Source organism: Tachyglossus aculeatus, chromosome 11 (genome assembly GCF_015852505.1).
Source record: "Tachyglossus aculeatus isolate mTacAcu1 chromosome 11, mTacAcu1.pri, whole genome shotgun sequence".
Taxonomy (NCBI): domain Eukaryota; kingdom Metazoa; phylum Chordata; class Mammalia; order Monotremata; family Tachyglossidae; genus Tachyglossus; species Tachyglossus aculeatus.
Window position 1 is genome coordinate 55,578,371 of NC_052076.1, and position 11,459 is coordinate 55,589,829.

General features: G+C 53.5%; 1 protein-coding gene across 1 annotated transcript in view; it reads right to left on the reverse strand.

Annotated features, from left to right (window-relative positions):
* The window catches only part of MMP15 (matrix metallopeptidase 15), a 37,495-nt gene extending 26,924 nt beyond the window's left edge, over positions 1–10,571 (reverse strand). The window contains exon 1 of the mRNA XM_038754635.1: positions 9,806–10,571. Coding sequence (XP_038610563.1) covers positions 9,806–9,979 — 174 coding nt within the window. The 5' untranslated portion in view covers positions 9,980–10,571. The remainder of the gene's footprint in view (positions 1–9,805) is intronic.
* Between the last annotated feature and the right edge of the window lie 888 nt (positions 10,572–11,459).

Consider the following 11,459-nt stretch of genomic DNA (forward strand, 5'->3'; position numbering starts at 1 on the left):
GCTTAGGTTTTTCATAATAATAATGGCACTTGTTAAACGCTTACTATGTGTCAAGCACTGTACTAAGCACTGGGGGGATACAAGGTAATCAGGTTGTCCTACATGGGGCTCACAGTCTTAATCCCTGTTTTACAGATGAGGTAACTGAGGCCCAGAGAAGTTGTCCAAAGACTTGTCCAAAGGCATTTGCTACACAGTTAGACTGTGAGCCCACTGTTGGGTAGGGACTGTCTCTATATGTTGCCAATTTGTACTTCCCAAGTGCTTAGTACAGTGCTCTGCACATAGTAAGCGCTCAATAAATGATTGATGATGATTTACTCTGTGCCAAACACTGTACTAAGTGCCGGGGTAGATATGAGACACAGTCCCAGTCCCACCAAGGGCTCACGATCTAAGGGGGAGGAAGAACAGGTAATTCATCCCCACTTTCAGATGAGGAAAGGGAGGCATAGAGAAATGAAGTGGTTCGCCCAAGATCACACACAAGGCAAGTGACAAAGCCAGGTTTAGAACCCCGGTCCCAGGCTCATGTTCTTTCCACTAAGTCACGTTTGTTCAACCATCAACCTGTTCTTCTGTAATGGATTTGACTGTTTGCAGGGCCAGTCAGTTACAACGAATGATAGTAATAATGTTAATCCACTCACTGTACCTCGATCGCATCTATCTCACCACTGACCCGCATCCTGCCTTGGAACGCCCTCCCTCTTCACATCCACAAACAATTACTCTCCCTACCTTCAAAGCCTTACTGGAGGCACATTTCCTCCAAGAGACCTCCCTTAACTAAGCCCTCACTTCTTTTTCTCTCACTCCCTTCTCCATCACCCTGATTTGCTCCCCTTAGTCACCCCTCAGCCCCAAAGCACTTACGTATTTATCTATTATTGATTTATTTATGTTGCCTGTCTCCCTCTCTAGACTGTAAGCTCGTTATGGGCAGGGAATGTCTACCAACTGTTGTTTAGTACTCTCCCAAGAGCTTAGTACAGTGCTCTGCACACAGTAAGTGCTTTGTTACCATTATCGAAACAGGAGCAGCAGCCCTGTGCTGGGCACTTGAAGATTTACAAATCAATTAAACCCAACCTTGCCCTTGGCATGTTTCAATTGAATGGGAGGGAGATGAGACGGATTAACTCTGATGTGAACATATGTGTACATTGCAGAGGATAATAATAGGCAACAGCGCTTAGAACAGTGCTTTGCACACAGTAAGCGCTTAATAAATGCCATTATTATTATATAACCAGTAGTGAGGGTCAAATAGTGATGGGACTGGACCTAATAGGGAAGGCTGAATGGTAGGGGAGGAGTTAAGAGCTAAAAAATTGGAAGGATGTTGGCAGGGAAAAGGGAGAGGACATATAGTACCAAGTGCAGGGGGAGCTTTTGATTGATCAATCAATCAATCGTATTTATTGAGCGCTTACTGTGTGCAGAGCACTGTACTGAGCGCTTGGGAAGTACAAGTTGGCAACATATAGAGATAGTGATCAAGTCTGCACTGGACAAACTAAGTCACAGCCCATTTGTCTCAACTGCCCAAATGGAATCTGACTCTTTAGCCATCTAATGGTAAGGAAATTGGATCCTAGCACTTTTTATTGCTAACGCGGAAGGATCAAAAAACATGAATTTGAAGCCACGGAAGCTAAGACTTTTTTCTGAAAGTGTGATTTCCACAACGAGTCTCTCAGTGGACCTGGGATTTATCAGACTTCTGCCCTACGTGGAGTGAAGATTCATTCATTCAATTGTATTTATTGAGCGCTTACTGTGTGCAGAGCACTGTACTAAGCGCTTGGGAAGTACAAGTTGGCAACCTATAGAGACGGTCCCTACCCAACAACGGGCTCACAGCCTAGAAGGGGGAGACAGACAACAAAGCATGTGGACAGGTGTCAAGTAATCAGAATAAATAGAAATAAAGCTAGATGCACATCATTAACAAAATATGTAGAATACTAAATATGTACAAGTAAAATAGAGTAATAAATCTGTACAAACATGTATATACAGGTGCTGTGGGGAGGGGAAAGAGGTAGGGCGGGGGAGGATGGGGAGGAGGAGAGGAAAAGGGGGTTCAATCTTGGAAGGCCTCCTGGAGGAGGTGAGCTCTCAGTATTCATTCATTCATTCATTCAATCGTATTGAGTGCTTACTGTGTGCAGAGCACTGTACTAAGCGCTTGGGAAGTACAAGTTGGCAACATATAGAGATGGTCCCTACCCAACAACGGGCTCACAGTCTAGAAGGGGGAGACAGCCAACAAAACAAAACATGTGGACAGGTGTCAAGTCGTTGGAACAAATACAGCTAGATGCCCACCATTAACAAAATAAATAGAATAGTAAATATGTACAAGTAAAATAGAGTAATAAATCTGTACAAACATGTATATACAGGTGCCGTGGGGACCTGAGGCTTTGAGGGAGGAAGAGAGCTAGCTTGGCAGATGTGTGGAGGGTACTGGGGTGGCAGAATGGCTTTAAGAAGCCTGAAATTCCTCCCTGCAGTTCATCAGGAAGACATGTTGACATGCAAGTATGCTGCCATACTTTGGAGGAATTAAAACTGGGAAGTTGCAGAATTTGAGGCAGGAGTAATAGAGGAGAGGTGGAGTCCCTAGACTGAAAGCTCCTTGTGGGCAGGGGTTGTCTACCAACTCTACTGTATTCTCCTATGTGCTTGGTACAGTGACCTAAGAGAGTACAATAAGAGAAGCAGCGTGGTATAGTTGATAAAGCATGGAGCATGGGCCTGGGAGTGATCAGGTCATGGGTTCTAATCCCGACTCTGCCACTTGTCTGCTATGTGACCTTGGGCAAGTCACTTAACTTCTCTGTGCCTCAATTACCTCATCTGTAAAATGGGGATTAAGACCGATCCCTGTATGGGACAGGGACTGAGTCCAACCTAAACGCCTTGTATCTACCCCAGTGCTTAAAACAGTTGTGTGGCTTACTGGAAAGAGCACGGGCTTGGGTGTCTGAGGTCACAGGTTCTAATCTCAACTCCGCCACTTGTCTGCTGTATGACTTTGGGCAAGTCACTTAACTTCTCTGTGCCTTAGTTACCTTATCTGTAAAATGGGGATTAAGACTGTGAGCCCCATATGGGAAAACCTGATTACTTTGTATCCACCCCAGTGCTTAGAACAGTGCTTGGCACATAGTAAGTGCTTAACAAATACCACTATTATTATTATTATTATTAGCGCTCAACAAATACCACCATTATTATTATTACTGTTGTTGCTTTACACACAGTAAATCAATCAATCAATCAATTGTATTTTTTGAGCGCTTACTGTGTGCAGAGCACTGTACTAAGCGCTTGGGAAGTACAAGTTGGCAACATATAGAGACAGTCCCTACCCAACAGTGGGCTCACAGTTTAAAAGCGGGAGACAGAGAACAATACATAGATACTGTCAATCTCTGGGGCAGTTGAGGAGAGGAAGGAGAAGAGGAATCCACCTTTTGTTGAAGACAGGATGACTGAAGACATTCCAGACCACAGGGCTGGCTCATTTCCGCTTGCCGATAGCCCAGGCCTTCTGGTCTCAATCAATCAATCAATCAATCGTATTTATTGAGCGCTTATTGTGTGCAGAGCACTGTACTAAGCGCTTGGGAAGTACAAGTTGGCCTCCCCAGGGAACCTTAGAGCAGTGCTCTGTAATTTCCACACCTGCTTTTGGGGGTGAGTTGTCCCTTAAGGTGAGTCTTAGAAGGCACTGTTTACCCACTTACTTCTAAGGACAATTCAAGAGGTTGACTTTATTCTACAAAGTCCACACTGAGTACCGGTATCAATCAGGTCCTTCTTCCAAGAAGGATCTTTCAACTCTGGGCACGGCTCATTCCTTGCCACTCTCTGGCCAAACCCCTGACCTTCTGCGGAGGATGCAAAATACCTCTCTTCAATACCACCTAGCTGGTGGGCACATTTTGTGGGCTATCGACGGAGAGTTGAGGGGAGTGCTTGTTTGAGGTTACGACTTAAGAGTTTAACTTTCTAAACTTTCAAATTCTCCAAACCCCACCCCCTCACCCCCCCCGAACCCCAGCTTGTAACCAGATTTCTTTGGAATAATCCGATGCAGTATCCTGGGTGGGCAGAGAAGCCAGGGCAGGGAGCTGGGTCCAACAAGCCGCCTGCTTCTCCGTGGGCGGGCCAGCAAATAGCCAGAGAGGTATCCAGGTTGGACCTTAGTTCTAAGCAGCCCAGGCCTCTGCCCCATCTTGACCCTGAATCAATCAATCGTATTTATTGAGCGCTTACTGTGTGCAGAGCACTGTACTAAGCGCTTGGGAAGTACAAGTTGGCAACATATAGAGACAGTCCCTACCCAACAGGGGGCTCACAGTCTAAAAGGGGGAGACGGGGAGACAGAGAACAAAACCAAACATACTAACAAAATAAAATAAATAGAATAGATATGTACAGGTAAAATAAATAGAGTAATAAATATGTACAAACATACATACAGGTGCTGTGGGGAAGGGAAGGAGGTAAGATGGGGGGATGGAGAGGGGATGGGGGGATGGAGAATGAAGCCCAGGGAGAGGACCCGGGAGCTGGAGGAGGCGGTGGAGCCCTTGACCTGGGCAAGCCCTTCATCACTTTCCCAGTACAAATGGCTCCCGTGATCCCCGCGGCCAGCTCTCGGTGAAATTCCCCTCGTTTCTCCTCCAGGCTCAGGTTAGCCAGGCCCTTCTCTCTGCTCGGTCAAGCGTGCGTTCCCGCAGGGCGGGGTGAACACGTTGGCTCAGGCGAACCTCTCCCGCAAGGTCTTGGGTGAGACGGAAGGCTTCCCTTCCTGCTCGGGCCTGAGAGTTCAGGCCTCCAGGGAGTCAGGAGGCACAAAGGGATTAACGTGTCCCATACAAAGGTGGGGAGGTGAGGGGGGAATTTCCAGTTAAACTGGTGTGGGGGGGAAACTCGAGCTTCTAGAATCTGAATCTTAAGTCTCAGCTGGCAAGAACGAGACCAATCCTGAGGTGGGGGTGGTGACACTGCTGTTCTTGGCATCTGGGGAGTCTTGGAAGTAGCTCAGCTCTCCCCCTCTCCCTGTCTACAGACAATCTGATATGATATCCAGGCCCCAGAGTTTGTTAGGAAACTCGGAACCACCAAACACTTACTGCTGGTACTTGGAGGGCTTCCTTCTGCTCAGATGGACAAGGAATGTGCCCGCTAACTCTGTATTGTACTCTCCCAAGCACTTAGAACAGTGCTCTGCACACAGTAAATGCTCAAATACCATCGATTGGGAAACTCGGAAGGATCGATCCTCTCTGGCGGCCCTCTAAGGCTGGGGCTCCTCGTGCTACGACGGGAGGGAGACGGGGGTCTGTGGCTGGGGTCAGGTTGACCGCCAGGCCTGCAGGACGCCAGTATTCCCGCTGAGCCCTGAGTTTCATGCCTCCGAGAGGCACGTGGAGCTCTGCTGCATCATTCGGAACTATTCCCTGCTACAAAAAGGGGCTGATGAGTTGGTGGGTTTTAATGGCCTGCCCGTTTGAAGCAAAGAGATTCCCTTTCGGTGCCAATGGCGTGCCCGTGATGGGGCGGGACTGGCCATCAGAGCGGCTCCTGGCCAGGGCCTGCAGTTTCCTCTCTGGGGACCAGGCCTGCCACTCGTCGCCTGCTCCGCTGCCTTGGCTGGCCGCAGGCTGGGATAGGGCAGGGCACGGCAGGTGGGGGATGGCCATGTAACCGGAGCCGAGGAGGAATTCCCTGCCCTTCCCAAGAGGCCGTTGTTAAAATAGGTCGGAGACCAGCTGGCCTCAGTCGGAAAAATCTTTGGGGGGTGCGTAGGGAGGGGCGGGGAAGCCGGGTCCGAGGCTTCCTGGAGGGGAATCGAGGTTCTGCCGGCAGGCAGGAGCAGCAGGAGCGGGGCGAGGGAGCACCCCCAGGGAACTAGAAAGACACCAATGGTTCCCAGGACTGGAACTCCCCAAATCTCACTCTAGGGCAGCATCGGCTGGGGAAACGGCACCAGGAAACGGTTCTTGTTTCTTGCCCTCACCAACCCCAAGCTGAAACTTAAGATGGGAAGGCTGGATACCTGGGTTCTGACTCCAAGGCTGACCAGAGGGGATCCTGTCATCCTCACGCAAGGGCTTAGACAGCTCCAAGTTCCCTTTTACCAGAGTGGGGAGGGGTGATTCTTGCTTAAGAGCCACTAACTTTCTTTCCAAGCAGTGGGTCGGCACCATCACTGAGCAGCAAAAGAAAAGAGATGGGGTAGGAAAATGCCAAGGGGACTCTGGGTGGAAAATCTGGGCCCTGCGGTAAGGAGAAGTGTGGGAGTCTGGGCTGGGCCCGCTGACCCTTAGGGATCAAAGGCAGAGGGACTCGAGCTTCCTGAGACACCTGCAGGATTCATTCGTATTTATTAAGCGCTTACACTGTGCAGAGCACTGTACTAAGCGCTTGGGAAAGTACAACACAACAATAAACAGTGACAATCCCTGCCCACAACGAGCTCACAGTCTAGAGCGATAATAATGATTATAGTATGAAGCGCTTACTGTGGGCCAGGCACTGTACTAAGCGCTGGGGTGGATACAAGCAAATCGGGTTGGACACCGTCCCTGTCCCACATGAGGCTCAAAGTCTCAATCCGCATTTTACAGATGAGATAACTGAGACCCAGAGTAGTGAAGCAACTTGCCCAAGGTCACACAGGAGACAAGTGGCGGAACAGGGATTAGAATCCATGACCTTCCGACTTTCAGGCCTGTGCTCTATCTACTACGCCACCCCGGGAGGCTGGTGGGACATAGAGATTTCCCTTCTGTGCTTCATATTTTTCAAGATTATATGGAGGCACCGTAACTTTCCCACTTTCCAAAGGTTGTAGTCCTGTCCCTGGGCCACGGAGACCCAAAAATGAGCCCACCTCCTCACCTCGCCTGTCTTATTTTGGGTCGGGAGCTTGGCCAGGCCTGTGGCCAGATGATTCTAGCTCAGGTTAGCGTGGGAGGCCCGAGTCCCTGTATGTCCATGGATCTGATTCACTGAACAATGGTGTTCTGGGCAGATCCCCTCCCCTTAGTCCCAGTGCTTCACTTGACCAACTCTAAAAAGGGGTGGCAGTACCCCAAAATGCTGATCTCCCTGGGATGGTTGAAAATGAGGCAGGCAGGGCAAGAATTTTGGGCATTCCTAAGTCGATATGCTTCTAGCAGGTTCCACGGGTCCCTGGCTTGCCCAAAAGCAATTCCCACTGGATCAATAGGATCTCGGTGCACATCCTGCTTCACTCTCCTGTTCTGGACAAGAAAGAGCCCATCATAGTTGCACTGCCAGAGACACCCCGACTCTCCCCAGTCAGCCAAGGGTATTTACAGAACACTTGTGTGCTGAGCACTGTACAACAGAGATGGTAAACCTGCTCCCTGTCCACAAGAAGCTTACACTCTAGAGACTCCCCAAGATGTATTTAGCACAGTAAAGGGCAAAAAACCTGCCTGACTTCCATCACGATTTCCCATTTTTCCCCAGTCCTCTGCCTCTATATGAGCAACCCCTTTCCGTGGCCGGTATCCTTCTCCCACTCCAGGTTCTGGGACGGGTGAACCTTACTGTATGGCTACCTGTATATCATTACACGCCAAACTCCTCATGGGTAGGGGCTGCATCCTCGACCTGGGTCAGCTCCACAAGCAGCTAGTAAAGTGCAGCTTTGGGAGCTCAAACACTGCTAGCCCTGAGAGGGAGGAGTGTATGTAGGTGTGGGTCAGCCCCATGGAAGACTAGGGGAAGAACATATGTGAAGTCACAGCTGGTGTTTTGGGGGAAAAACCACTCTGCGGCCATTCAGACGGGAAAATGATGGGTTGGGGAACTTGAGAATCTGTTCATAGTGGGGGAAATTCCAGATTACCCTCCTGGTGGGCAGGGATCATTTTTACCAACTCTGTTGTACTGGACTCTCCCACCTGCTTAGTCTAGTGCCCAGTGCACAGAAAGTGCTCACTAAACACCATTGATTGATTCATTCGTATTTATGGAGTGCTTACTGTCTGTAGGGCACTGTACTAAGCACTTGGGAAAGTACAATACACCAACATTCATTCATTCAATCGTATTTATTGAGCACTTACTGTGTGCAGAGCACTGTACTAAGCGCTTGGGAAGTTCAAGTTGGCAACATATAGAGACGGTCCCTACCCAACAGTGGGCTCACGGTCTAGAAGAGTGACAATCCCTGCCTACAGTGAATTCGCAGTCTGGGGGGACTGGGGGTGGGGGCAGACATCGGTACAAACAATCAGACATCAATATAAATAAAATTACAGATATATACGTAAGTGTTGTGGGGAGGGAGCAAGTCAGGGCAACACAGAAGGGAGTGGGAGAAGAGGACAAGTGGGGCTTAGTCTGGGAAGGCCTCTTGGAGGAGATATGCCTTCAGTAAGGCTTTGAAGTTGGGGAGACTAATTGTCTGGGGGGTTTGAGGAGGGAGGGCATTCCAGGCCAGGGAAAGGATGGGGGCCGGGGGTCTACGGTGGGGTAGGCGAGAATGAGGTACAGTGAGGAGATGAGCGGTGGCAGAGGAGCGGAGGGTGCGAGGTGATGGAGAGCATTAAGGCCGATAGCCCCTGGGGTAAATCTAGTGATTTTTGGAGGTGGGGACTGCTGTCATCTCTATATGTTGCCGATCTGTACTTTCCAAGCACTTAGTCCAGTGCTCTGCACAGAGTAAGGGCTCAATAAATACGACTGAATGAACGCCAGCCCCAGGGAGAGAGCCCTTGTAGCCATAATGTCTTTCCGGGACCCCTTACCCCGGGGCCACCGGAGGGGTTGGGGAAAGGCTTGGAGATTTCCAGCCCACTCCTCCTCGGCTGCTCGGGCCCAAGGCTGTGCCCATCCTCTCTCGGATTCCTCAGTTTCCCCACCCGATGTGGCCCCGGGTGGTTTTTTAAAGTGAATTCAAGGGCACCGTCAGTTTTCTCCATCCAACTGTGGACTGGAACCGGTGGCACAGGCGGGGGGAAGGGGGTTGGGGAAAGGCTTGGAGATTTCCAGCCCACTCCTCCTCGGCTGCTCAGGCCCAAGGCTGTGCCCATCCTCTCTCAGATTCCTCAGTTTCCCCACCCGATGTGGCCCCGGGTGGTTTTTTAAAGTGAATTCAAGGGCACCGTCGGTTTTCTCCATCCAACTGTGGACTGGAACCGGTGGCACAGACGGGGGGTAAGGGGGTTGGGGAAAGGCTTGGAGATTTCCAGCCCACTCCTCCTCGGCTGCTCGGGCCCAAGGCTGTGCCCATCCTTTCTCAGATTCCTCAGTTTCCCCATCCGATGTGGCCCCGGGTGGTTTTTTAAAGTGAATTCAAGGGCACCGTCGGTTTTCTCCATCCAACTGTGGACTGGAACCGGTGGCACAGACGGGGGGAAGGGGGTTGGGGACAGGCTTGGAGATTTCCAGCCCACTCCACCTCGGCTGCTTGGGCCCAAGGCTGTGCCCATCCTCTCTCAGATTCCTCAGTTTCCCCACCCGATGTGGCCCCGGGTGGTTTTTTAAAGTGAATTCAAGGGCACCGTCGGTTTTCTCCATCCAACTGTGGACTGGAACCGGTGGCACAGACGGGGGGAAGGGGAGGCAAAGGCCGTGCCCTGGGGCCTTCCCGGGACAAAGGCCAGGCTCTGGCCCTTGGGCAGCCCAGGCTTCCCTCCCTGGGGCGCGCACGGTGCCCACCTCCCGGTGCCCACCTCCCGGAGGGTGCCATGCGGGGAGAGGGAGGGCAGGGGGATCTGGAGGGGGGAGGACGAGTCCCTACCTCGGCGTCGACCTGTCCGTCTTGGGCCGCCCCGCCGCAGCCCCCTCCCAGCAGGATGAGCAGCAGGGTGGGCAGCAGGGTGGGCAGCAGGGGTGGCATCAGGAGTGGCGGCCCCCCCCGGCTCCCGCCTCGCTGCCCGGGGTCTCCCCGGCCGCCTGCGGTCCCTCCGCTCATGGTCCGGGGGTCCGGGGGCTCCTCCCCCCAACCCACTCGAGGGCCTCCTTCTCTCCGGCCTGCTCCGAGGGGCACCGGGGGGGGGGTGGGGGTTCAATCAATCAATCAATCAATCAATCGTATTTATTGAGCGCTTACTGTGCAGAGCACCGTACTAAGCGCTTGGGAAGTCCAAGTCCTCGGGTGCCAGGGGCAAAGGGAGGCAGGCAGGGGGTGTCAAGCCGGGCAGAGCTCGCCCCCCGGGGGTCCTCGAGGGACAGAAACTGCAGTGCGCCCAGAGGATGGGGGCGGCGGGGCCTGGTCCTCCTCCTCCTCCTCCTCCTCCTCCTCCTGGTCCTCGGGGTGGCTACTCCAGCCTCCTCCTCCTCCTCCTCCTGTTGTTCTTGTCGCCTTTGTCCGCGCTCCGTGCCCAGGCTGGCTCAGTCTCGTCCACGCCGCCCCTGCCCATGCCCAGGGCCCCCGGCCGGACCGCCCTGGCCAGGGCTTGGCAGGACTGGGCCGGACAGGAGCGGGCAGGACCGGGCCCGGCCCGGTCCAATGTGGGCAGGGCCGGGCAGGAGCGGACCAAGCTGCGCAGAGCGTGGCGGGCCCGGGGAGCGGCGGGGGTCGTGTCGGGGCGGGGTCTGCGGGGCCCGGCCCGCCCCAGCCCGCCCCAGCCCGGTGGGCTCGGCGTCCCTCCGGGCCGTGGGTCCGGTGTGAGCGCCCCCCGACAGCCCCGCCCCCCGGCTCGGGGCGGAGACCCTCTTAAAGGGCCCGCCAGGCCTCCCGGCGGCTCCCGGCGGCTCCCGGCGGCTCCCGGCGGCTCCCGGGGGCCCGAGAGACACGTGCCTTCGCGCCCCGGCAACACCTCCGGGGCCAAAGCTGGATCACACCGGGACATCGAGGCCGGGACCGAGCCGCCCCTCTACCTCCCTGACACCACCTTCAAAACTCTCAACCTCCTCCTCCTTCCTTCCTTCCTCCTCCCTCCATCCTCCTCCTCGTCCTTCCTTCCTCCTCCCTCCATCCTCCTCCTCGCCCTTCCTTCCTCCTCCCTCCATCCTCCTCCTCGTCCTTCCTTCCCTCCATCCTCCTCCTCGTCCTTCCTTCCTTCCCTCCATCCTCCTCCTCGTCCTTCCTTCCTTCCCTCCATCCTCCTCGTCCTTCCTTCCCTCCATCCTCCTCGTCCTTCCTTCCCTCCATCCTCCTCGCCCTTCCTTCCCCCCACCCTCCTCGTCCTTCCTTCCCCCCACCCTCTTCGTCCTTCCTTCCCCCCACCCTCCTCGTCCTTCCTTCCCCCATCCTCCTCGCCCTTCCTTCCCCCATCCTCCTCGCCCTTCCTTCCCCCATCCTCCTCGCCCTTCCTTCCCCCATCCTCCTCGCCCTTTCTCCTCCTTCCTTTCTCCTCCCTCCATCCTTCCCTCCTCCCTCCATCCTTCCCTCCTCCCTCCATCCTTCCCTCCTCCCTCCATCCTTCCCTCCTCCCTCCATCCTTCCCTCC